At 46.5% G+C, this 25,210-nt stretch overlaps 1 protein-coding gene across 5 annotated transcripts in view; it reads right to left on the reverse strand.

Moving 5' to 3' along the window:
- Nucleotides 1-25,210, reverse strand: part of ARFGEF3 (ARFGEF family member 3) — a 136,357-nt gene that overhangs the window by 29,057 nt on the left and 82,090 nt on the right. For all 5 annotated transcript variants that reach the window (XM_029057920.2, XM_029057919.2, XM_029057918.2 and 2 more), the window contains 10 exons: nucleotides 24,335-24,501; nucleotides 16,713-16,878; nucleotides 15,441-15,548; nucleotides 14,911-15,126; nucleotides 14,517-14,627; nucleotides 12,458-12,608; nucleotides 9,180-9,503; nucleotides 7,843-7,976; nucleotides 4,516-4,661; nucleotides 2,482-2,661 (listed from right to left, as the gene is read on the reverse strand). In XM_029057920.2, coding sequence (XP_028913753.1) covers nucleotides 2,482-2,661; nucleotides 4,516-4,661; nucleotides 7,843-7,976; nucleotides 9,180-9,503; nucleotides 12,458-12,608; nucleotides 14,517-14,627; nucleotides 14,911-15,126; nucleotides 15,441-15,548; nucleotides 16,713-16,878; nucleotides 24,335-24,501 — 1,703 coding nt within the window. The remainder of the gene's footprint in view (nucleotides 1-2,481; nucleotides 2,662-4,515; nucleotides 4,662-7,842; nucleotides 7,977-9,179; nucleotides 9,504-12,457; nucleotides 12,609-14,516; nucleotides 14,628-14,910; nucleotides 15,127-15,440; nucleotides 15,549-16,712; nucleotides 16,879-24,334; nucleotides 24,502-25,210) is intronic.

The following is a 25,210-nucleotide window of genomic DNA, read 5'->3' on the forward strand; positions in this document are numbered from 1 at the left end:
AATGAGATGCACATCCCCTTAATTCTATCTATCGCTATTGTTTGTGTCTGTCTGTCTCCCCCGATTAGACTGTAAGCCAGTCATTGGTCAGGGATTGTCTCTCTCTGTTGCCCAATTGTACATTCCAAGCGCTTAGTACAGTGCTCTGCACATAGTAAGCACTCAATAAATATTATTGAATGAATGCTCTGTGCAATGTCCTTGGCCCTCTCAGCTAGTGTCCCTGTATATTACGGGCAAGAAATCCTCAAATAGGAGCTTCACACCTCTTGTTTCTTTGAGTTTATTTAGACAAAGTGAGTCCATAGGAAAGGCTCCGTACCTGTACAACCAGTAGCACATTTTTTCCATTCCACCAACCCTTGCCCCTCCCTCGGACTTTCTGGTCACCCTCTCTTCCCCACTCACACACTTTTTAATGAGTCCGGGATGGCAATGTCTACTCAGCTGCAGGGCTCGAGGGGAACCCTGCAGCAGGAATTGGGCCGGGGAAGGGGAGAGTCCTGTGGGATGCAGGTGAACAGTCTAAATGGCAGCATAAACTGGGCATCTCTCCCACTTTGAGCCACGTGGTTCTCGTGATGTTGAGGGATTCTCTTTTGAGAGCACTATAACTAGGAAATCCAACTCTCGAAGGCCCAGATTCCCTTCAGAGAAGGAGCTCCACTCTGAGAATGCAAATTCAATTGCCTTCAAATGCAGCTTACCTCTATGTGAAATGGACCATTAATATTAAACTGATGATCTTGCTGAACAAAGGAGCTCCAAATTCTATACACTTGTCCACTGGATGGAAACTTAATAGAGGACATGGGGGCAGTTAGCAATTATTATTGTTATGGTTTTTATTATTACTAATTGTATTGTCTTTTTAGTTAAGTGCTTACTAGGTGCTATGCTGGGGTAGATACCAGTTCATCATGTTGGATATAGTCCCTGTCCCAAATGGGGCTCATAATCTAAGTAGGAGAGAGAACAGGTATTGAATCCCCATTTCACAGATCAGGAAACTAAGGCTCAGAAGGGAAGTGACTAGCCCAAAAGCACACTACAGGCAAGTGACAGAGGTGCGATTAGGACCCAGGGCCTCTGACTCTCAGGCCCACCTCTTTCCACTAGGCCATGCTGCTTCTCTAATCAGCTTCATATTCAAAAAGGGAAGTCCTAGTGGAAAGAACACATTCCTGGGTGACAGAGGACCTAGGTGCTAATCCTAGATCTTCCACCTGCCTGCTGTGTGACCTTGGGCAAAGTCATTTCATGTCCCTATGCCTCAGTTTCCTAATCTGTAAAATGGGGATTCAATACCTGTTTTCCCTCTCCCTTGGACTGTGAACTCCACACGGAACAGGGATTGTGTTTGATCTGATTATTTCGTATGTACCCCAGTCCTTAGTACAGGGTCTGGCACACCTTAAGCACCTAGCAAATACTACCATTGCTTGTGCTATAGGTCTCCCTAGTTGCTGATGATGGTATTTGTCAGGTGCTTATTATGTGCCAGGCACTGTACTAAGCGCTGGGATGGATATAAGCAATTCACGTTGGCCACAGACCTTGTCCCCTGTGGGGTTCGGAGTCTCGATCCCCATTTTACAGATGAGGTGACTGAGGCAGAGAGAAGTGAAGTGACTTGCCCAAGATCACACAGCAGACATGTAGCAGAGCTGGGAAACCAGTGGCGGAGCTCAGATATGGGACATGAAGCCCTAACACACCGATTCTTGGAAAAAATAATCATTTTTACTAGAAAACACATTTCATTACACAGTTTGGATCTAACCTGTTGAAAGTACACTCTATTCTGCCAACATGTTTGCTTGTACTGTGTGTTCTGGCGAGAACACTGCTAGAGTGTGAGCCTGTTTGGATACAGCACACCTTGGTGTCAGATGAAATCATCTGCCCCTTTTCAGAGGGTGAGCGCTAAAGTGCGAGTTTTCTTTATCGAGGGGTTTTGCCAGAACACAGGTCTTGCATTACAGCAGGCCTGAGTGTACTAGGGAGCAAGTCTCTTCTGATTAAACATGATCTAAAGTTGGCAGAAGCCCCCAGTGTTACCATTCAAAGCGTGATGCTGTCACACTTAGCCTCTGCCTCAGCTTGACTCCACTGCACCATACAATTCCTTCTGTTTTTGAACCTTTACAGTATTTAATACAGTAAAATAACAGTGGGCAGCAAGGCTGCAATGTGCTTATGCTGGTGGTGCACGTAGTAGGAATTTGAATTGAAAAATGTCAGTTCTAGTCCGGTCTTCACACCATCCAACCCATAGCCCTTCATTCCAGTTGAATCAGTGGAAATCACAAAACCAAAACACGAGTCTCTTCAAAAACACAGCTCTAGCTGTGTTACAGCTGAAATGATGGCATGCCCTTAGAGGAGAATGCCGCCTCTCGTGGGGTGACAAGCTGTCAGACCTAAACTAACCCCTGCGAGGGGAGGAGGTAAGTCGCGGGGAGGAGGGGGTGCACTGACCTGATCCTGGACATCCTCGTCGCACAGCTCCAGCTGCATGATGCGCTCGAATGGGCGGAACAGCGCCTCGTTGAAGTGAAAATGAGGGGGCTCGCTCCAGTCTGTCAGAACCTCCGTGAGGATGGCGTGGATAAAAGACACTGCCTTCTGGGAAACGGGCCTTTCCTTATGGCAGGCCGCCTGTGGGAGAGAGCGAGCAAAGGTGAGTGGAAAACCAATGAAACCTTAGCCAGGAAAGGACTGCTTTTTGTGAGGCTTTGTTACGACTGTGGCAGCCTCACTGCTGCTGAGGGATAGAGATGAGCCCCAAACGAGGCCCGGTGTCTTGAGACTGGAAATTTTCTGTGGCCGATCAAAGGAAAAATTCCACTTGCGGACTACTCTCTTTAGACACAGCCCAAATTACGTTCGTGTTGCAATAAAAACTCTGGTGCTCCAATGACAAATTGAAAAGTCAAGAAGTCCTGGTGCGTTCAATTTTACCTCACATCGTGGTATTTTGGGATAGTTTTTTGCTTAGCGTGGCTCAGTGGAAAGAGCACAGGCTTCGGAGTCAGAGATCATGGGTTCGAATCCCGGCTCCGCCACTTGTCAGCTGTGTGACTTTGGGCAAGTCACTTAACTTCTCTGTGCCTCAGTTACCTCATCTGTAAAATGGGGATTAAGACTGTGACCCCCACGTGGGACAACCTGATTCCCTTGTGTCTACCCCAGTGCTTAGAACAGTGCTCTGCACATAGTAAGCGCTTAACAAATACCAACATTATTATTATTATTATTATCATCCCCACCTGGTGTCATGGCTAGAGAGGGAGCAGGAAACCATCCCCCTGTTGTTTCTCTATGGGAGAGTGGAGAAGAAAAGTTGTGGGGCTTCCAATGTGGCTCTTTCTGAATTTAAAGTTAGTGAACTTGGATCTTCCCCAGTGGGTAGACATTTCTTGGAGAAATTCTTGGAGAATTAACTTCAAATATTAGACAAAAAACCTTGGAACCCCACTCCAGCATCACTGATCACCACCCAGAGACAACAGAGGGCAGGCTGCAGCTCTCTGGCTGACCTTTGCTGGTGTTCCTTCCATCCCAGTTTGAATGTATCTCTAACAGGAGATGCAGATGGGCTTATGAAGTGTTGGTGGCTAATGTAATGCCAGAAAATCAAAGTTCTGGGCTTTCTGTCTTTCTGCCACTGGCTGCTGGAAATGGACACAATTCCTCTCTGTACCTCAGTTTTTTTCTACCTCTAAAATGAGAACACCCCTTTTATTCATTCATTCAATAGTATTTATTGAGCCCTTACTATGTGCAGAACACTGTACTAAGCGCTTGGAATGCACAAATCGGCAACAGAGAGAGACAGTCTCTGCCCTCTGATGGGCTTACAGTCTAATCGGGGGAGACAGGCCGACAATGTCAAAAGTGTGCTCTCAAAGTGGCAAATTCCCCACATGCTCTCTCACCAAGAAAAGAGCAAGTGTGAGTTCCAAATCATTAAAAAAAAGGGTTGTTTTTTTTTTTTTTAGAAAATTATTGGCCAGAAGATTTCTTTTCCAGACAAAAATCTGGGGATGAGAATACATAATTAACATAAAGATGAAACAAACTTTAGGAAAACTACTATAACAAAGTGGACTCTTTCCAGTCCTTGTGGAAATGGCAGAATTTGGCAGTACATCGATGTTTTTATTTAGAAACAGAACCCAACTGTCCTTGGCAATTATGGGAAATTGCCGGTTTTTCCGGGAATGACTCAGTCAATCCGAGGCGCTTCTGAGAGAGAGATAGAGCCTATAAGTAGCCTCTATAGAGGACCTGGGGCACGGGAAGGGGGAGCCTGGTATGTAGAATTTCTTCTTTGGACTATCTGCTAGGCAGAAGGGGTGGACTAGCACTCCCATATTTCAGAAGCCACCATTGGGTCTTCCAGCTCTACAACACACGGCCCTATGGTGGGCAGGGGCGGGGGGAGACACGACCCTCCCCACGGTGGGGAGTTGTGGGGGGTCCTCCTCTCCACCCTGCAAGCCCCCTCACCTCCACCAGATGGGGGGCCACGAGGCTCCAGCAGCGCATGATGTGGAGGAGGGGTCGGGATTTGCGCCGTACAATCCTGAGCATCGCATCCCCGAGGCGGAACAAGTGGAGAGCGCTTCTTTTGTCCTGGGTGGATTTAACTTCTCCTACAAGAGAGCAACATATCAAATAATCAATCAGCCCCAAGTTCTCAATTCACACCAACAATTTCAGAACAATTATAATAATTATGATGGTATTTGTTGAGCACTTACTATGTGCCAAGCACTGTTCTAAGCGCTGGGGGAGATAAAAGGTGATTAGGTTGTCCCACTTGGGGCTCACAGTATTAACCCCCCTTTTACAGATGAGGGAACTGAGGCACAGAGAATTTAAGTGACTTGCCCAAAGTCACACAGCTAAGTGGCAGAGCCGGGATTAGAACCCATGACCTTTGACTCCCAAGCCCGTGCTCTTCCCACTAAGCCATGCTGCTTCTCATCAAGGACATCAGTGCAGTCAGGAGGGGCACTGGCATCAGTACCCTGGGTTCGTTTGTGTGTAATAATAATAAAATAATGTAATAGTAATAATAACAATAAATGGTATTTATCAAGTCTTCCTATTGTCAAGCACTGTACAAAGCTTGGGCATAGATACATAATTAGAGAGGATACAGTCTCTGCCCCAAATGGGCTCACAGTCTTAGGCAGTGGGAGAACACATAGAGGATAGAGCATGGGCCTGGGAGTCAGGAGGTCGTGGGTTCTAATCCCAGCTCCGCCACTTGTCTTCTATGTGACCATGGGTGAGACACTTCACTTCTCTGTGCCTCAGTTATCTCATCTGTAAAATGGGGATTGAGACTGTGAGCCCCACTCGGGAAAGGGACTGTGTCCAACCCGACCTGCTTGCATTAAGTGCTTACTATGTGCCAAGTACTGTACTAAGAGCTGGGGTGAATACAAGCATATCACGTTGGACACAGTCCCTGTGCCACATGGGGCTCAAAATCTCAATCCCCATTTTACAGATGAGGCAACTGAAGCTCCGAAAAGTGAAGTCACTTGTCCTAGGTCACACAGCAGACAAGTAGTGGAACACGGGTTCAAAGACCTTCTGACTCCCAGGCCCATGCTCTATCCACTATGCCATTCTGCTTCACATTATTAATTGCATTAGTCAGCTTTCTCACCTTTCTTCTTAAAAGAGTAGCATTTGATGATGGGGTTCTTTTCCACTGGGGGTGGATGGGAGACAAAGGGTGGGGAAAAGCCTATTTTGTAGCATCATATCAGTTTCTCTATTTTCCTGAACTTAGTACAGTGCTTGACAATAGAAAGGATTTGATAAATACCATTTATTGTTATTGTTATTATTATTATTACATTATTATATTATCATTACACATTCCACCACGGAAGGCTGAAGGCATAGAAAGGATACAATCCCTGCCTCTTGTGTCTGCTAAGGCAATCGGCTGCCTGCTTTTTAGAGCAGAGCAGATGTTGTAGCTGATCCAGACTCACTCCCCTCAGAGTGACCCAGAAATTGGTAGACTGTGGGTGATCTCAACAGTCCTCCCCCTTGCATCTCCCCCTTGTCCTACCTGTGATGACTCCATGCATGTAAGGGCATCCCTTTATTCTTTGACGTGAGGAGCTGAAGAATGTTTTGAGGTTTTTCACGTGCTGAAAGTAACTCCTCAATCTTAGAATTGCTCTGACAAAATCAACCACCCCGGGGACAGACTGTGGTCCTCTTAGTGCTGAGGGCTTCAAAACTTCCCAGGATACAATGGTATTAGAAAAGGGTCCAAGCTGAAGACTGTGACATGGGAGCACATGCATACACAAGAGACTGGATCGTTTTTCAGGGCTAGCAAAGCAGCCTGAGAAAAATAAATTCTAGATCTCACCCTGGAAACACTACAGGCTGCCAAAGATAATTATTGGAGTGGCAGTGGAGAGTAAAGAAGAGGGAGGAAGGAGGGGAGAAGAGCAGAAGGGCTCTATAACTATGCCTGATGATTGATTGAGAGAGGTGAGAGGAAAGAGATGAGAGGAGGGAGGAGGGAGGAAAGAAGAGGAAGATGGAAGAAGAGAGGAGAGAAGAGGGAGGAGCTATTTTGGCAGCACTCAGGCAAGCTTTGTTCTTCCCCCTCCCCTCACAGCACTTACGTATATCTGCAATTTTATGAGTTTATATTGATGTCTGTTTACTTGTATTGATGTCTGTCTCCCCCCCTCTAGATTGTGAGCTCGGGCAGGGATTGTGTCTCTTTATTGTGGTATTGTACTTTCCCAAGCGCTTAGTACAGTGCTCTGCACACAGTAAGTGCTCAAAAACTATGATTGAATGAATAAATGAAATCAGACTGAAGGACGAAGAAATCTAAAAAGCTGAAGCAAAAACAAATCAGGGTACTCTGAGAAGCTGAGGGGGAGGTGGAATCGAAATGGCACCAAATTTCAAACCAATCTAAAAGTCTCAGAGCAGCGATCAAGTTCATTCTACTAGAAGGTCAATGAGAGGCTTGGTTGAAAATATCACCGCTTCTTGTAGAGATTCATCAGCACCAGCCTATGCCACATTCAATATCGAATGGGTAGATACAAGATAATCAAGTTGGACACAGTCCATATCCCACTTGGGGCTCACAGTTTTAACCCCCATTTTACAGATGAGGGAACTGAGGCACAGAGAAACTAAGTGATTTGCCCAAGATAACACAGCAGACAAGTGATAGAGCTGGGTTAAGAACCCAGGTCCTTCTGACTACCAGGTCCGTGCTCTATCCACTAGGCCAAACAACTCCAGTGTATTTATCGCTGTTCTTGTCACTATGTTATTTCTGTTCTTTTATCGTTTCATCATTTCTTACGTGGCTGTCGGCAACCCCCTCTCCCTGTGAGTCTTTCACAGGCTAGGGACCATGTCCAAATCTCAACCAACCCTACTTGAGATCAGTGTACTGCAGCTGTTTGGGTTTGCTTCTGTGGTCCTCTCTCCTCATCCATTGGGCCAATGAAGGCGTGATGGGATGAGCACTGCCTTAAGGCTGATGATGCATATAAAGGCATCTCTTTATTCTTTGACATGAGGAGCTGCAAAGTGTTTTGAGACCTGATCGCATCCCTGGACCTCACTGCTTGCCACTTGAGAGTAAATACTGCAACTTCCTGTAAATATAATGGCAGATTGAATTTAAGATTAATCCTAGAGGTCAGAGAGAATACAAGACGAAGGCAAAGTCTGATTTAGTTTGTTCAGGTCTGCTATTGGGCTCTTTTATGGTCCCTTCCAGCCAAGAATCTTTGGTTCCAGTTTATTTCTTGAAACACTTACCTGGCATTGCTAGAGAGTAGTCGACGGTGTCTGTGACTGTGTAGAACAGCTGGGATTGGGAAGCTTTTTTCAGCTGGTAAAGGAAACCTCCGAGCGCCATGAGGTTCAGCTTGTCAGCAGCATCTTCAAAGAGCCTGGGAGCAAAAGGGCAAGAAATGGAACTTGAAAACAAAGTAAGGCATCCTCTACAGAAGGGAAATCAACTTCAATGCAGCCAACCACTATCACCACCTCGGAGCAGCTTCAGGCTTGCTCTGGGATCTCCAGGCCTGTCTGCAATGTTCGGTGCCTGCCTGGCTTCATTTTGCCCAGCTCAGAGTCAGTCTCCCTAAACCCCCTCATTTTCTCTCATGAAAGTGAACTTTCCCTATCCATCCTGTTCCCAGTGTCTGCTGATTGAAGCTCTTTCCCTTATTCTCTGATGACCAACTTCCCCCAGAAAGCGGGATAATGATCTTAAGGGAATATTTTTTAAAATGGCATTTGTTAAGCACTTTTTATGTGCCAGGCACTGTTCTAAGCACTGGGATAGAAACAAGCTAATTAAGTTGGACAAAGTCCCTGTCCCACATGGGAGTCATGGTCTTTATCCCCATTTTATAGATGAGGTAACTGAGGCACAGAGAAGTGAAGTAACTTGCCCAGAAACACACAGTAGACAAGTGGACACTGAGCACTTACTGTGTGCAGAGCACTGTACTAAGGTCTTGAGGGAGTACAGTATAACAGAGTTAGTAGACAAGTTCCCCCGCCTGGGAGGAGCTTACAGCCCACAGCAATTGTCTGCTGTGTGACCTCGGACAAATCATTTAACTTGTCAGTGCCTCAATTACCACATCTATAAAATGGGGATTAAATCCTTCTCCCTCCTACTTAGACCGTGAGTTCCATGTTGAACAGGGACTATATCCGACCAGATAAATGTGTATCTACCCCAGTGCTGAGAACAGTCTCGACAAATAGTAAGTGCTTAACGCACACTAAAACAAACAAAAAAAAGTGTTCTGGGGATGGGAGGCGGAGTGGGTGACTATCCAATTGCTTAGAGTACAGATCTCTAGTGTGTTTGCACAAGATGCCTTTTTAATAATTAGGATATAAAAGATGAGGTCGCTGAGGCATAGAGAACTGACTTACCCAAGGTCACACAGCAGGCAAGAGGTGGAGGGGGGATCAGGACTCAGGTCCTCTGACTCCCGGGCCCATGCTCTTTTCACTAGACCGCGCCGTTTCTCGGCCAGACTGTGCACTGTGTGGAATACTAAGGAATGGCTCCCTTACAAGTGCGGTGGAGGAGAGAGAGCAAGGGCGAGCGCCCCAGGCAGGGCCATTCCTACCTGTCTGCCTGCGTGGAGAGGGTGAGGACAGCTTTGGCGGCACTGCTCCCGCTCATCAGGCTGCCCCCCCGGAAGTCCAGCGCTCGGCCCTTGCTGCCCTCCTTGATCAGCTCCTGAATGGAAGGAGGCTGGATGATGGGAGTGTTCCTCAGTGAGGTCTCCTGCTCAACGCTCGACTCCTGGGACGCCGGGTCTTCAGCACCGTGCCCTTCCTGCGGTCCTGGCCCGCCGGAGGCCTGCTGGGGCTGGCTGATGGTCAGCGGGGGCTGGGCTGTGCCGTCGCTGAAATGGGTGTGCTCCAAGGTGCTGATGTACTCACAGACTCTAAAGACAACCGGAAAGGAAGAGGCGCTAAATCTGGACTGCTGCAACATAGTGAAAGACTCTGTGATAACTTAGAGATAACTCCTCTAAGAGGCCTTCCCCTTCAAAGTCCTCCTTTCCTCTTCTCTCACTCTCTTCTTTGTTGCCCTGACTTGCTCCCTTTATTCACCCCTGTCCCCCCAGCCCCACAGTACTTAACATACATATCTGTAATTTATTTATTTATATTAATGTCTGTCTCCCCTCACCCCTCTAAACTGTAAGTTCATTGTGGGCAGGGAGTGTGTCTGTTTATTGCTGAATTGAGAAAACTGGATGGATGCACTACCAGAACAATTGCAGATGGAGAGTGGGGCATTCTGGGAAAGATGTATCCATGGAGTAGCTATGAGTCGGAGACGACTTGACAGCATAAAACAGGACAAGACACTCCCAAGAATTTAGCACAGTATTCTGCACACTCTAAGTGCTTAAAAATACAATTGGCTGACTAACAAGAACTTAATAGCGCAGACAAAGCCTGGGTCACTCCTGTCCTCCTCATCAGTGGCATTTATTGAGGGTCTCTGGAGTGCCAAGCTTGTACTAGATGAATGAGAAAGTACAACACACCCATTTCAAGTCACACTGTCTGGCTCTGATATTCTTCTGAATGTCCCCGAAAATGTCATTCCATCCGCCTCTGACCTAAGTCCAGAAACTCATCCTATGAGGTTTAAATCATGATCCTTTTATTCTGTGATCAACTTGAGAGAATACAAATATGTAATCCCACAAGGCGGTTAAAAATGGTATTTATTAAGATCAGTCAATCGTTTTTATTGAGCGGTTACTGTGTGCGGAGCACTGTATAAGCGCTTGGGAGAATACGATACAATACACAGACACATTCCCTGCCCACAACAAGCTTACAGTTTAGAGGGGGAGAAGTTTACAATCTAGGGGAATTAAGAGTTTAGTGTGTGCCAGACACTTAGCTAAGCACCAGGGTGGATACAAGATAGCCTGATCCGATATATTTAGCTTCTCCATCAGGTGAAGCAATAGGTAACTGTCACCTCCCCTTCCCTCCCTGAGCATTCTGGGCCCCACTCTACTTCAGCTGAGCTAAGGAACAGGAAACATTGCTACCTGCCCTCTGCACTACCCGGGGCCCCGGCTCCAGGAGTGCTTTGGGTATGCCAGGCCATGCGACTAGAAGCGGCAGCATCCATCTGCCCATCCTTCTGTCTGTCCATCCCCTTCACCGGAAGGCCTCGCTGCCTCTGCAGGAACGGGTACGGCTCTTCTCCTCCTCCACGACATCATGGAGACTCCAGCCCGTCCTGCCTTCCACAGCATGAGGTCTCCACAAAACCCTGGCAAAGCTGGTGGCTGCTGTAGTGGCGGCTCTGGCTACAGGACTGTCCTGAACTCAGAGACCAGAGGAATCTAAAATTCTGCTCCTCTAGGTAGAGCACCCTGCTGATTTCTGCTTTTATTTGGTGCACAGTGTCTTTTACGCTGCTTAGTGTTTTATTGCTTCATTGCTTCTTAACGGTCTGTTGTCAGCCCCTTCTCCTGTTTATATTCCCAGATTGAGAGCCCTTTGAGGGCCAGACATCTAATTCTCACCTCTGTATTCTTCCTCAGGGCTTAGTTCAGTGCTCTGCACAGTGTAAGTGCTTAATAAATACTATTACTACTACTGTTATTTACATTACTTCCAATTAGTGAAATGGATAACAAATCATCAATTTTCCCTTCCACTTAGAATCATTTTGCTCCACATGATTATCATATTTTAGTGCTGGAACATCCATGTCCCAGCCTTCTCTCACACATTCTGACAGGTTGGGATGGGTCTTCCATAACCCAGTCACCAGCAAGCCATTTTCCTTTGCTCAGACCACAGTGTTCAGCAGTTGTTGGCAAAATGGAGTTAAAGTCTTTACTACACTTGAAAACAATTATTGGATCAAACCATAGGCTGGTCAGTTCAGTTCCTTTAATCTTTCCTCAATTCTACAACCTTTAAGTTATTTAGGAGTTCTGCACTGAATCCTTCAGGAGGCTTGCACATCAATTTTTTTTTAAAATAGTTTTTATCAAGTGCTTAGTACTTGCCAGGCACTGTATTAAGCGCTGAGGTAGATACACGGTTGGACACAGTCCATGTCCACATGAAGCTCACAGTCTTAATCCTCATATTATGGATGAGGTAACTGAGGGACAAAGAGGTTGCCCAAGGTCACACAGCAGAAAAGTGGCAGATGCGGAATTTGAACCCAGATTCTCCGAGTCCAAGCCCTGTGCTCTATCCACTAGGCTACACCCCTTCTCAGTGGAGCTCAGAACTGAATACAGTTCTTTCATTAAGGGGTACTCTGTCAGAATCAAATATGGTTAGAGGATCATCTCATACGATTAAATGCCCCAGATTCTTGTTTGCTTCAGAAAAAAGTGCTATATTGTTGACTCATGCTCAGCTTCTTATCCTCCCTGATCTCCAAAATTTTTTCTGCCACATATGCTGGTTTCCCAAAATACAACTATATATATTGTATTAGCTTTCTCATTCCAGACTCATTTCTTATTTACTTAGACTGTGAGCTCCATGTGGGAGAGAGACTGTGGCCGACGGGTTTATCTTATATCCTAGCCCTTAGAACAGTACTTGACACATAGTAAGCACTTAAATACTATAAATGAATAAAACAATATAATTTCTTGTTCTACTCTAAGTAGAAAGAGCACAATTCCTAAACTTATATCCTCTCGCAGTCCTTCATTGGATCTACAAAAATGTTCCTTTCAGCTCTATCTTCGCATCTCAAACTCTCACTCAGGCTTCAATTAGCTCAGTCAGCCCATCTGCCTAGAGGGCACCAGTCGAGGACAGCATCACTCCGGCAGTTTGATAACACCCTCGGTCACGGAGGGGCTCGTGGGCAACCATCCATCATCAAAAGTACCTGAATACATGCGGCCAGCAGTCTTGATTGTGACTTCCCATTTCCAAGCCTACGTTGAGAATGGCGTCCATGCAGAGCACGTGGGCTGTGTGAAGCCACACCCCTTGCACTTTCCCAATCTGCTCCAGCTTCTGTTCCACTTTCTGTTTCACTGGCGGAAAGAAATTTGTTCATTGAAATGATGGTTGGTTGATGGGGGTGAAGGTAGGGGTGGTTGGGGGGTGGAAGGGGGGGGGGGGTGTGTTCACGTGAAAGAGAGAGAAAGAGCATGGCATAGAGGATAAGCATGGGTCTGGGAGTCAGAAGGCCATGGGTTCTAATCCCAACTCTGCCACTTGTCTGCTGTGTGACCTTGGGCAAGGCACTTTACTTCTCCGTGCCTCAGTTTCCTTATCTGTAAAATGGGGATGGATACTGTGAGTCCCAAGTGGGACAGGGACTGTGTCCAACCCTATTTGCTTGTATTCACCTCAGCGTTTAGTTCAGTGCTTGTCTTAACAAATACCATTAAAATACATTAAAAAAGAGAGCAAGAGAGATTGTGTGTGTGTGTATGAGAGACGCACTAAGGTTCAAAGTCTCACCTCATCCAGAGAACCTGAGGTTGGAGCCAACCTGCTACAGACCTAGCAGATTCCCACATTCCTGCTTCAAATAGGAACTGACAGCATCACGATTCTAAGCTTTTATTCATCCTGCTTTGCTCTCTACCCTTTCCCTTTAATAATAATTGTGGTATTCATTAAGTGATTACCAGGGGTCAAGCACTGCAACAACAGGCACATTCGCTGCCCACAACAAGCTTAGAGCACTTACTGTGTGCAGAGCACTGTACTAAACATTTGGGAGAACATAGTAAGTATAACAGAGCAGGCAGGCATGATCTCTGCTCTCAAGAAGCTTAAAATTTAGGGGTGGCAGATGTCAAAATAAATTAGGTAAGAGAAATAGCAGGTATAATGCCAAGGACATGAGCATGTGTGACAGGGAGGATGCTGGAGTTGTCTGCAGTGATAGAGAAGTCTTGGGGAGGACAGGGTTTGGGTGGAAAATTGAGGAGCTCTGTTTTGGACGTTAAGCTTGAGGTGTCAGCAGGACATCCAAATAAAGATGTCCTGAAGCCAGGACGAAATGCAAGACTGAAGAGAAAGGGAGGGGTCAGGACTGGAAAGGTTGATTTAGGAATCAATCACATAGGAATAGTAGTGGAAGCTGTGGGAGGGAATGTGTTCTCCAATGGAGTATGTGTTGATGGAGACTGAAGAAGACCCAGAACTGTGCTTTGAGGGACTCCCATACTTAGAGAATAAGAAACAGGGGTGGGCTGGGGGGGCTGTGAAAGAGATTAAGAAAGAGCGTCCAGAGAACTGGAAGGAGAACCAAGAGTAGACAGTGTCCCAGAAGTCAGGTTGGATAATGTTTCCAAGAGAAGAAGGCTCACAATGTCGAAGGCAGTTGAGAGGTCAAGGAGAATTAGAATGAAATAGAGGCCATTGGATTTAATAATGTTTGTATTTGTTAAGCATTTACTATGTGCAGAGCACTGTTCTAAGCGCTGGGGGAGATACAGGGTAATCAGGTTGTCCTATGTGAGGCTCACATTCTTCATCCCCATTTTACAGATGAGGTAACTGAGGCACAGAGAAGTGAAGTGACTTGCCCACAGTCACACAGCTGACAAGTGGCAGAGCTGGGATTTAGCAACAAGGAGGAGAACTTTAGAGAGGGAGGGCTGTTTCCATGTAGTGAAGGTAGAAGCCAAGATTGCAGGGGGCCGAGGAGGGAACTGGAGGAGAGGAAGTAGAGGCAGTTGGTGTAAAAAAACATGCTAGAAGAACTTGGAGAGGAATGGTAGGAGGGAGATGGAGTGATGATTGGAGGGTGATGTAGGGTCAAGGGAGGATTTTTTTCAGGATAGGAGATACATGGGCATGTTTGAGAGCAGTGGGGAAGAAGCCACTGGAGAGTAAGCAGTTAACTTTCACTGGTCCTCTTTCAACTAACGCTTCCAAATGCTCAACACGATATGAAAGCTGCCGATTCCAAGATACTTATTTACCTTGGGTTATGGTGTCACTTGGTTCTTGAGCTTCCCTTTCCTCTTTCTCTTCCTGTACGCAGGAAGCAGCCGCCATCTGAGCAAGGGCCGATGCACAGTTTGCAGCCACTCCTTCAAATGAAACAAAGCCTGTTACTTCCTGATCTCTTGCCCTCCCAAACTCTAGCCATTAAATGAGGAGGAGGGGGAGTAGGAGGAGGGGAAGGAGGAGGAGGAGCAGGAGGAGGAAGAAGAGGAGGAGGAAAAGGAGGAGGACAAGGAGGAGAAAGAGGAGGAGGAGAAGGATGAGGGGAGGAGGAGGAAGAGGAGAGGGAGGAAGAGAAGGAGGAGAAGGATGAGGGGAGATGGAGGAGGAGGAGGAGGAGGAGGAAGAGGAGCCATCACTTGCCCATACCTAAGGCACAGCTCAGCCGGGCTGCTTTCCTCAGCCCATCCAGGCTCATGCAAATGGCGTCTCGTTCTTTCTGGTTCTGCTCTTTGACGCCTTCGGCCCCCAGGATGAATGCCAAACCCTTAGAACTTCCCACCATGCGGCCGGTCAGAGGTGTGGATAGCGTATCAATCATGTTCTTCCAGCAGCCGATAAGGAGGTATCGGGCAAATGCAACACCTAGAGCAAACACCACATAGCTGAGAATCATTTTTCTCGAAAGGCAGAAGTCGCTGGATTCACAGTGCAAGAGATGGAGGAAACGCCCAGTGGGGAAGGGTTTGGGGGCTGCTTTGAGGTAAATTTCATCTCAAGACTTTATTTCAATAAGAAATTCTTTGAAAAGTGATATCTACAAACTGATGCGGCACCCATTTGGTTGAATCCCAGTCACTCTGAGAGTCACAGCTCATTCTATTCCAAAGTGGCATCACCACGAAGTATAGAACAGCCCACTTAACAGTGACTTCACTCATTTACACGCAAGTTATTACCTGCTACAAGGGAATCATCTGGCCTTCTGTTCTGGGTGGGAGGAGATTCAGCAGAAGCTGATGCCATCAGCTGCCTGCCTATCGCGCTGCTCTCCAATCCATCGAGGTCTGCAAAATACAATATTCTAATTCTTTCTCTTTTTTTAATATTTGTTAAGCACTTACTATATGTCAGGCACTGTACTAAGTGCTGAGGTAGACACAAGATAATCACACTCCATGTCCCGCGTGGGGCTCACTGTCTTTAATCCCCATTTTACAGATAAGGTAACTGAGGCAGAGGGAAGAGAAGTGAATTGCCTAAGGTCATACAGCAGAGAAATGGTGGAGCCGGAATCGGGCTTCCAGGCTCATGCTCTATCCATTAGTCAGTCAGTCAGTCGATCATATTTATTGAGCACTTACCGTGTTGGACTGTGAGCCCGTTGTTGGGAAGGGATTGATGCTATCTGTTGCCAAATTGTACATTCCAAGCGCTTAGTACAGTGCTCTGCACATAGTAAGCGCTCAGTAAATACGATTGAATGAATGAATGCAGAATACTGTACTAAGTACTAAGGATAATAAAATAGAACAATATAACAGATAAATTCCCTGCCCACAATGAGATTACAGTCTAGAGCTACTTCTAGCTGCCATGCTGCTTCTCCTGAGCACACCATCCTAATCTGATAAAGGGCAATTGACAATCATCTCTGCCGCAGGAGCACTGGTTGAGCTATTGCTTATATGTTCCATTCTAAAATAATTCTTCCAGCTAGCAGGAGGGCATCTGTGAAGATGAACTGCTGTTCGGCTGGAAGAGCACCATTTGCAGAGGTATTTTTTTCCTATTGCATTTGTAGCCTGGTTAGACACTGCTCTCTACAGAGTTACATAGAATTTCTAAGATTTAATTGGAGGATGCCTTTAAATCTTGGCACTCTGCAGATAAAGGCCCTACTGTCCATGGAGGGTATCATTCCTTTATCCTGTATTGTCGGGTAGAAAATAAAAAAATATCCCCTGGGGAAAGAGACGAGGTGAAAATGAAGCCAATTTGAAATCAAATCATTCAGCATTACCATTAAAATCCCAACAGCAAGCAGACTGCTGACAGATCTGCACAGGGTTTTCAGGAGGAGTTCTGGGACTTGTGCCCAGAAAGTGCTCAATTCCTTTCCAAAGGAGGCCAGCGGTCTGATTTTTATAAAAGAGAACTGTTCTCGGCGAGACTTTAGTCAAGAGTGTCATCTCTCACTACGAAATGCCACAAGGAGACCCAAGACTGACCGGTCAACATGGTGATGAGGGGAAGGTTATGCTCCTCGGGGCTTCCCCAGTATCCAGCTTCTCCAAGTATATTCCGGTCGAGCACCTGATGGTAAAGTTCCTCAATCCAGACCTGGGAAAAGACCATCAGGACTCCACTGGTTTGGACCTGCTTCATAAATTCTTTCTGTAGGCGAGAGAACAAATTCAACATTACTTTCAGGCTTAAGTCTCCCGTTGCAGACTCAAAGCTCTTTTTGGGCAGGGAATACTTCTACCACCTCTATTGTATTGTATTTTCCCAAGCACTTAGTGCAGTGCCCTGCACACAGTAAGTGCTCAATAAATACCATCGATTGAACCGTCAATTGATTATATACATAATAATTATGGTATTTGTTAAGTGCTTACCTATGTGCCTAATGTTTTTACACTCTACTGTTTCCTCCTTTCTATAATTTATTTTAGTGTCTATCCCCAGCCATAGTGTGTCTGTCTTCCCCACTAGATTGCATGTTTCTTGAGGGCAGGGATCATGTCTATTAATTCCATCATATTCTCTTAAGCACTTAGTCTTGTTCTGCATACCATCTACTGACTGAAGCTGCTATCAAATATTTCAGTTATTTTTCAAAATGGTATTTGTTAAACATTCATTACATGCCAGTTAGTTTATTAACCACTGGGGAAGATAAAAGCTAATCAGGTTGGACACAGTCCATGCCCCACACGAGACTCATAGTCAATCCCCACTTTACAGGTGCGGTAACTGAGGCACAGAGAAGTGAAGTGACTTCCCTAAGGTCACACAACAGGCAAGTAGCAGAGCTGGGATTAAACCCAGGTCCTTCTGACTCCCAGGCCTTTGCTCGATCCACTAGGGCATGCTGCTTCCCTTAAAGCTTCTATCAAACCCACCAAGAAATCTGAGGCCGTTGGAAAAGAAGCAGGACCCATATATACTGTCTAGATCTAATTTTCTCGGAATTAAATTCATATTTAAATATTTATCTATGGGATTTGGGGAATGACTATTCTACAATTTGCTTTGACGGTTTCTCTGTTTCCCGGCCTACTGACTTCAGGGCTGGAGCGGAAATCTGCTAAAGGTCTATAAGATTTAACGCATCTTCACAGGAGCCACACACTTGTGGTAGTCTTGGAATGAGTACTAGCCTTCTCACCCCATGGGACTAACTGTGTGTTTTTACGAGATGTTCTTCCCCTTGACGCTGTTTATTGCCATTGTTCTTGTCTGTCCATCTCCCCCGATTAGACTGTAAGCCCGTCAAACGTCAGGGACTGTCTCTATCTGTTGCCGACTTGTTCATCCCAAGCGCTTAGTACAGTGCTCTGCACATAGTAAGCGCTCAATAAATACTATTGAATGAACTGTGGTTGACAAACAGACAAATCAAAAAGAAAGCTGATTTTGTTCATGTAACCATCTGCCACCTTCTCCGGACGGGAAGTTTGGCTAAGAAATCAGAAGAGACAGACCAGTGTTTTTTTTTTATAAGTGCCTAGGAGAGTATAAAAGAGATAGAAGTCAATCCTTGTCCACAAGAAAATTATCAGATGGGCTAGTCAGACAAAAAATAATTTACAAATTGAAAGAGGTACTTATACAGCCGAATTCTGCACCTTGGGTTACCCATGTGGGCTTAAGTGGCTGCTGATCATTCATTCATTCAATAGTATTTACTGGGCGTTTACTATGAGCAGAGCACTGTACTAAGCTCTTAGAATGAACAAGTCAGCAACAGATAGAGACAGTCCCTGCCGTTTGACGGGCTTACGGTCTAATCGGGGGAGACGGACAGACGAGAACAATGGCAATAAATAGAGTCGAGGGGAAGAACATCTCATAAAAACAATGGCAACTAAATAGAATCGAGGTGATGTACATTTCATTAACAAAATAAATACTGAATGAAAGTATATACAGTTGAGCAGACGAGTACAGTGCTGAGGGGATGGGAAGGGAGAGGGGGAGGAGCAGAGGAAAATGGGGGGAAAAGAGGGCTAAGCTGCGGAGAGGTGAAGGGGGGGTGGTAGAGAGAGTAGAGGGAGAAGAAGAGCTCAGTCTGGGAAGGCCTCTTGGGGAAGGTGAGTTTTAAGTAGGGTTTTGAAGAGGGGAAGAGAATCAGTTGGGCGGAGGTGAGGAGGGAGGGCGTTCCGGGACCGCGGGAGGACGTGGCCCGGGGGTCGATAGCGGGATAGGCGAGACCGAGGGACGGTGAGGAGGTGGGCGGCAGAGGAGCGGAGCGGGCGGGGTGGGCGGTAGAAAGAGAGAAGGGAGGAGAGGTAGGAAGGGGCAAGGTGATGGAGAGCCTCGAAGCCTAGAGTGAGGAGTTTTTGTTTGGAGCGGAGGTTGATAGGCAACCACTGGAGTTGTTTGAGAAGGGGAGTGACATGCCCAGATCGTTTCTGCGGGAAGATGAGCCCGGCAGCGGAGTGAAGAATAGACTGGAGCGGGGCGAGAGAGGAGGAAGGGAGATCAGAGAGAAGGCTGACAGAGTAGTCTAGCCGGGAAATAACGAGAGCCCGTAGCAGTAAGGTAGCCGTCTGGGTGGAGAGAAAAGGGCGGATCTTGGCGATATTGTAAAGGTGAGACTGGCAGGTCTCGGTAACGGATAGGATGTGTGGGGTGAACGAGAGAGACGAGTCAAGGATGACACCGAGATTGCGGGCCCGAGAGACGGGAAGGATGGTCGTGCCATCCACGGTGATAGAGAAGTCTGGGAGAGGACCGGGTTTGGGAGGGAAGATGAGGAGCTCAGTCTCGCTCATGTTGAGTTTTAGGTGGCGGGTCAACATACAGGTGGAGACATCCCGGAGGCGGGAGGAGATGGGAGCCTGAAGGGAGGGGGAGAGGACGGGGCGGAGATGTAGATCTGCGTGTCATCTGCGTAGAGATGGTAGTCGAAGCCGTGAGAGCGAATGAGTTCACCGAGGGAGTGAGTGTAAATGGAGAACAGAAGAGGGCCGAGAACTGACCCTTGAGGAACTCCAACAGTTAAAGGATGGGAGGGGGAGGAGGCGCCAGCGAAGGAGACCGAGAATGACCGGCCAGAGAGGTAAGAGGAGAACCGGGAGAGGACAGAGTCCGTGAAGCCGAGGTGAGATAAGGTATGGAGGAGGAGGGGATGGTCGACGGTGTCAAAGGCAGCAGAGAGGTCAAGGAGGATCAGAATGGAGTAGGAGCCATTGGATTTGGCAAGAAGGAGGTCACGGGTGACCTTAGAGAGAGCAGTCTCGGTAGAGCGGAGGGGACGGAAGCCAGATCGGAGGGGGTCCAGGAGAGAATGGGAGTTAAGGAATTCTAAGCAGCGATTGTAGACGACTCGTTCTAGGATTTTGGAAAGGAAGGGTAGTAGGGAGATAGGGCGATAACTGGAGGGGGAAGTGGGGTCGAGAGCGGGTTTTTTTAGGATGGGGGAGATGTGGGCATGTTTGAAGGCAGCGGGGAAGGAGCCATTGGAGATCGAGTGGTTAAAAATAGAAGTTAAGGAAGGGAGGAGGGCAGGGGTGACGGTTTTAATAAGGTGAGAGGGAATGGGGTCCGAGGCGCAGGTGGAGGGGGTGGCACTTGCGAGGAGGGAGGAGATGTCCTCTGAGGATACTGCAGGGAAGGATGGGAAAGTAGGGGAGAGGGTTGGTGGGGGGGAGGGGAGAGGCGGAGGGGTGACTTTGGGGCTCAGACCTGATTGTGTTGATTTTCGTGAGGAAATAGGTGGCCAGATCATTGGGGGTGAGAGATGGGGGAGGGGGAGGAACAGGGGACCTAAGGAGAGAGTTAAAGGTCCGGAACAATTGGCGGGGGTGACGGGCATGGGGGTGACAGGCATGGATGATCACATCCCAGATCTCTCCATTCGGGACCCACCACCCCCTCATTGCAGCTGTCAAGGCTCTTGGCATCCTCCTCTACCTGGAGGCTTATGAGAAGCAGCATGGCTCAGTGGAAAAAGCCCAGGCTGGGGAGTCAGAGGTCGTGGGTTCTAATCCCCGTTCCCCCGCTTGACAGCTGTGTGACTTTGGGCAAGTCACTTAACTTCTCTGTGCCTCCGTTACTTCATTTGTAAAATGGGGATTAAAACTGTGAGCCCCACGTGGGACAACCTGATCATCTTGTATCCCCCCAGTGCTTAGAACAGTGCTTTGCACATAGTAAGTGCTTAACAAATACCATTATTATTATTTATTAGTACTGCCTCCATGGGATTCCGCACCAATTCTCCACATCACTGAAGAACCTCCAATCTAAATTGATTTACATTCCCTTGGCAAGACAGAGGAAAGCAGCCTTAGACTGGTGCCGCCTCCACAAAACTTCAGGAAGACTATGACAGCTGTTGCTCTAGCGATTACTGTGGCCATGGTTTGAGTGTGGACTCTGAGCTGTAAGAAGCCTGAAATTCTGCTCCTAGAGGCACAGTACCCTACTGATCTTTGTTTTTGTCTATATGTTGTCTCAGTGGCTCGGTGGAAAGAGCCCAGGCTGGGGAGCCAGAGGTCACGGGTTCGAATTCTGGCTCTGCCCCTGTCAGCTGTGACTGTGGGCAAGTCACTTAACTTCTCTGTGCCTCAGTTACCTCATCTGTAAAATGGGGATTAAGACTGTGAGCCTCACGTGGGACAACCTGATTACCCTGTATCTCCCTCAGCGCTTAGAACAGTGCACTGCACGTAGTGAGAGCTTAACAAATACCAACATTATTATCTCTCCTTATGCTTCTGCCACCAGTCCCTTCTCCCTCATTTTTATTTTTAGACTGAGCTCCTGAGGGACATCTAATCTAATACTTCTTACATTAAAAAACATCAACAACAAAAAAGATAAACCAGAGAATTGAGGATTCTAAGCTGTGTGAAAGAAGTAACAAAAACTCCTCACTCTAGGCTTCAAGGCTCTCCATCACCTTGCCCCTTCCTACCTCTCCTCCCTTCTCTCTTTCTACCGCCCACCCCGCACGCTCCGCTCTTCTGCCGCCCACCTCCTCACCGTCCCTCGGTCTCGCCTATCCCGCCGTCGACCCCTGGGTCACGTCCTCCCGCGGTCCCGGAACGCCCTCCCTCCTCACCTCCGCCAAACTGATTCTCTTTCCCTCTTCAAAACCCTACTTAAAAATCACCTCCTCCAAGAGGCCTTCCCAGACTGAGCTCCTCTTCCCCCTCTACTCCCTCTGCCATCCCCCCTTTACCTCTCCGCAGCTAAAGCCTCATTTTCCCCTTTTCCCTCTGCTCCTCCACCTCTCCCTTCCCATCCCCACAGCACTGTACTCGTCCGCTCAACTGTATATATTTTCGTTACCCTATTTATTTTGTTAATGAATTGTACATCGGCTTGATTCTATTTAGTTGCCATTGTTTTTACGAGATGTTCTACCCCTTGACGCTGTTTATTGCCATTGTTCTTGTCTGTCCGTCTCCCCCGATTAGACTGTAAGCCCGTCAAACGGCAGGGACTGTCTCTATCTGTTGCCGACTTGTTCATCCCAAGCGCTTAGTACAGTGCTCTGCACATAGTAAGCGCTCAATAAATACTATTGAATGAATGAATACTTCATAATAATAATTGTGGTATTTGTTAAGCGTTTACTATGTACCAGTCACTGTACTAAGCGCCGAGTTAGATACAAGGAAATCAGGTTGGACACCGTCCCTGTCCCATGTGGGGCTCACAGTCTCAATTCCCATTTTACAGATGAGGTAACTGGAGCACAGAGAAATGAAAAGACTTGCTCAAGGTCACACAGCAGACAAGTGAGAGAGCCAGGATTAGAACGCATGACCTTCTGACTCCCAGGCTTGTGCTCTATCCACTACGCCATGCTGTTTCTCTAACCACTGTCAAGAATAAATTGTTTACTACCTGTCAAAATGCTGAATTCAATTTGGCAAAAAAGAGTAAAAGCAATTTTGGAGTAAAGTGAAGGCTCTCTTTCTGGACTCTGAGTGTCTGGCATATTCTTTTTACCCCATTTAATGGTCAGGGACAAGAGATAGACCTCCATGTGCCATCTGATGCAAGTTAAGATGACAATGAATGCTTTTAAAATTAAGCCACTATGAGGAATGTGCATGTGTATCAACCCAGTTTGCTGAACTGCTGCACTGTCCATCAGACTCCAGGAAGCATTCACTGTTCGTCAAAGTCTCTGACAGGCGAGAGGCTTAGACATCCATAAATACCGTTCAAATAGTACAGCTACTCTTCACTACACGGAACTCTTTCCTACCTCTACCCTTCCAAAATGGAATAAGTAATAGGCAAATCTTTGAAGCATATTCTCTATTTTTATGGTATTTTGTAAATGCTTGGCTCCATCACTTGTCAGCTGTGTGACTTTGGGCAAGTCACAACTTCTCTGTGCCTCAGTTATCTCATCTGGAAAATAGGGATTAAGACGGTGAGCCCCACGTGGGACAACCTGATTACCCTGTATCTACCCCAGCGCTTAGAACAGTACTCGGCACATAGTAAGCGCTTAACAAACACCAACATTATTATTGTTATTACTTTATATCTCCCCCAGTTCTGAGAAGCAACATGGCTCAGTGGAAAGAGCATGGGCTTAGGAGTCAGAGGTCATGGGTTCTAATTCTGGCTCTGCCACCTGCCAGCTATGTGACTTTGGGCAAGTCACTTAACTTCTCGGTGCCTCAGTTACCTCATCTGTAAAATGGGGATTAAGACTGTGAGCCTCACGTGGGACACCCTGATTACCCTGAATCTACCCCAGCGCTTAAAACAGTGCTCGGCACACAGTAAACGCTTAACGAATACCAACATTATTATTATTACCTTGTATCTCCCCCAGTGCTGAGAACAGTGCTTGGCACATAGTAAGAACTTAACAAATACCATCATTATATTATAAGCCAGGCACTATACTAAGCGCTGGGGTAGACACAAGCTAATAAGGTTGGGCACAGTCCAGGACCCACGTGGGGCTCATAGTCTTAATCTCCATTTTCCAGATGAGATAATTGAGGTGCAGAGAAGTGACTTGCCCAAGGTCACACAGCAGACAAGTGATGGATCCAGGATTAAAACCCAGGTTCTGCTAACTCCCAGACCTGTGGTCCATCCACTAGACCATGCTGCAATGGGTAGGTAACTCTTATTATTTCAGTTTAGAACATACCAACTCAGAACAGGTCTTTAAAACCAACAGCTTAATATACTTTTTGTATATTAGAAACTTGAGGAACAAGCAAAAGAAGTAAAAGTCATGATCCCTCTCTTCAGGGAGTTTACGATTCAATTAGGAATGCAGGAAACGTGAATCAGCAAATAGTAACATTCAGGTGAACAAATCAGTCCTTCAATCAGTGGTATTTATTAAGTGCTTATTAAGTGTAGAGCATCGTACTACGCACTTTATCTCCCAGTACAACAGAATTAGCAGACAGGTCCCCTGCCTATAACGAGCTTACAGTCTAGAGGGGGAGACAGACATTAATATAAGTAATTCATTATATGTATTTTAAAGATATGTACATAATTTAAATATATGTATATAAATGCTGTGGGGTTCGGGGTAGGGAGACTATCAAACGTCCAAAGGACACAGACCCACGTGCATAGATGAAGCAGTAGGAAGAGGGAGCCAGGGAAAAGAGGCTGCACTCACCAGCGTCACGGGAGCGATGGTTGGCTTCTTTCGGTAGTAATCACCATTGGACAGCTTCAGGTTGAGTAAAAGAGTATAGTGGGAGACCCCATAGAGGCTGTCCGCACTCATCAGTGTCTGGAAACTGAGGTTACTGTTCCCATCGAACCCTGGAGACTGAATCAAACCTAGCAGAGAGGCAACAAGGATCTCTTTAATGAAATATGCAAACCACATGGGTAGATTCAGTTTATGGGGAACCAGGGGCTAATTCTGGCTGCGGGGGAAAGTCAAACATTCCACACACTACTACTGAAATGTAGAATTAATATCAGGATCTCTTGCTAGGGCCAAATTTCTCCCCATGCTCCCAATATGTTTCCCCCAAAGAGAGAAACAGAAGTAAAATGTTTCATATTCAAATAGCCATTTAATTTTGTAAGCCTCAAAATGCTGTTTAGAGCGTCTCCAGGGGCAAGTCACACTCTCGCTTCCAAGAAGCGGTCTAGCGACTTACTCCAGGTTACACAAATTCCCAGTTATGGAGCCAGGAACCAAACTCAGGTGTCCTGTCACCCGGTCCGACGATGTCATCAATCATACTGACCCTCATATCACGACAGAAAACTGGACAAAACTCTAGCCTATCTCGTTTTATCAATAAATATGGATCATGCAAATTACCAACATCTACATGGGAAACAAACCTGACAATTATTCTCCTCAGCACCATTCTGGCATTATCCTTTTGATTCCTCAGACAAAACACGAGAAAGTTTCCAAATGTTTTTCAGGGCATGAGTTAAATGGTAGAACTCAAAAGTCGGTTACTAGAATATTTATTTATATCTCTATGTTTATTTTTTCTACATAGATGGTTTCAGCATAAAAGGAACC

This window comes from Ornithorhynchus anatinus, chromosome 2 (genome assembly GCF_004115215.2).
Source record: "Ornithorhynchus anatinus isolate Pmale09 chromosome 2, mOrnAna1.pri.v4, whole genome shotgun sequence".
Taxonomy (NCBI): domain Eukaryota; kingdom Metazoa; phylum Chordata; class Mammalia; order Monotremata; family Ornithorhynchidae; genus Ornithorhynchus; species Ornithorhynchus anatinus.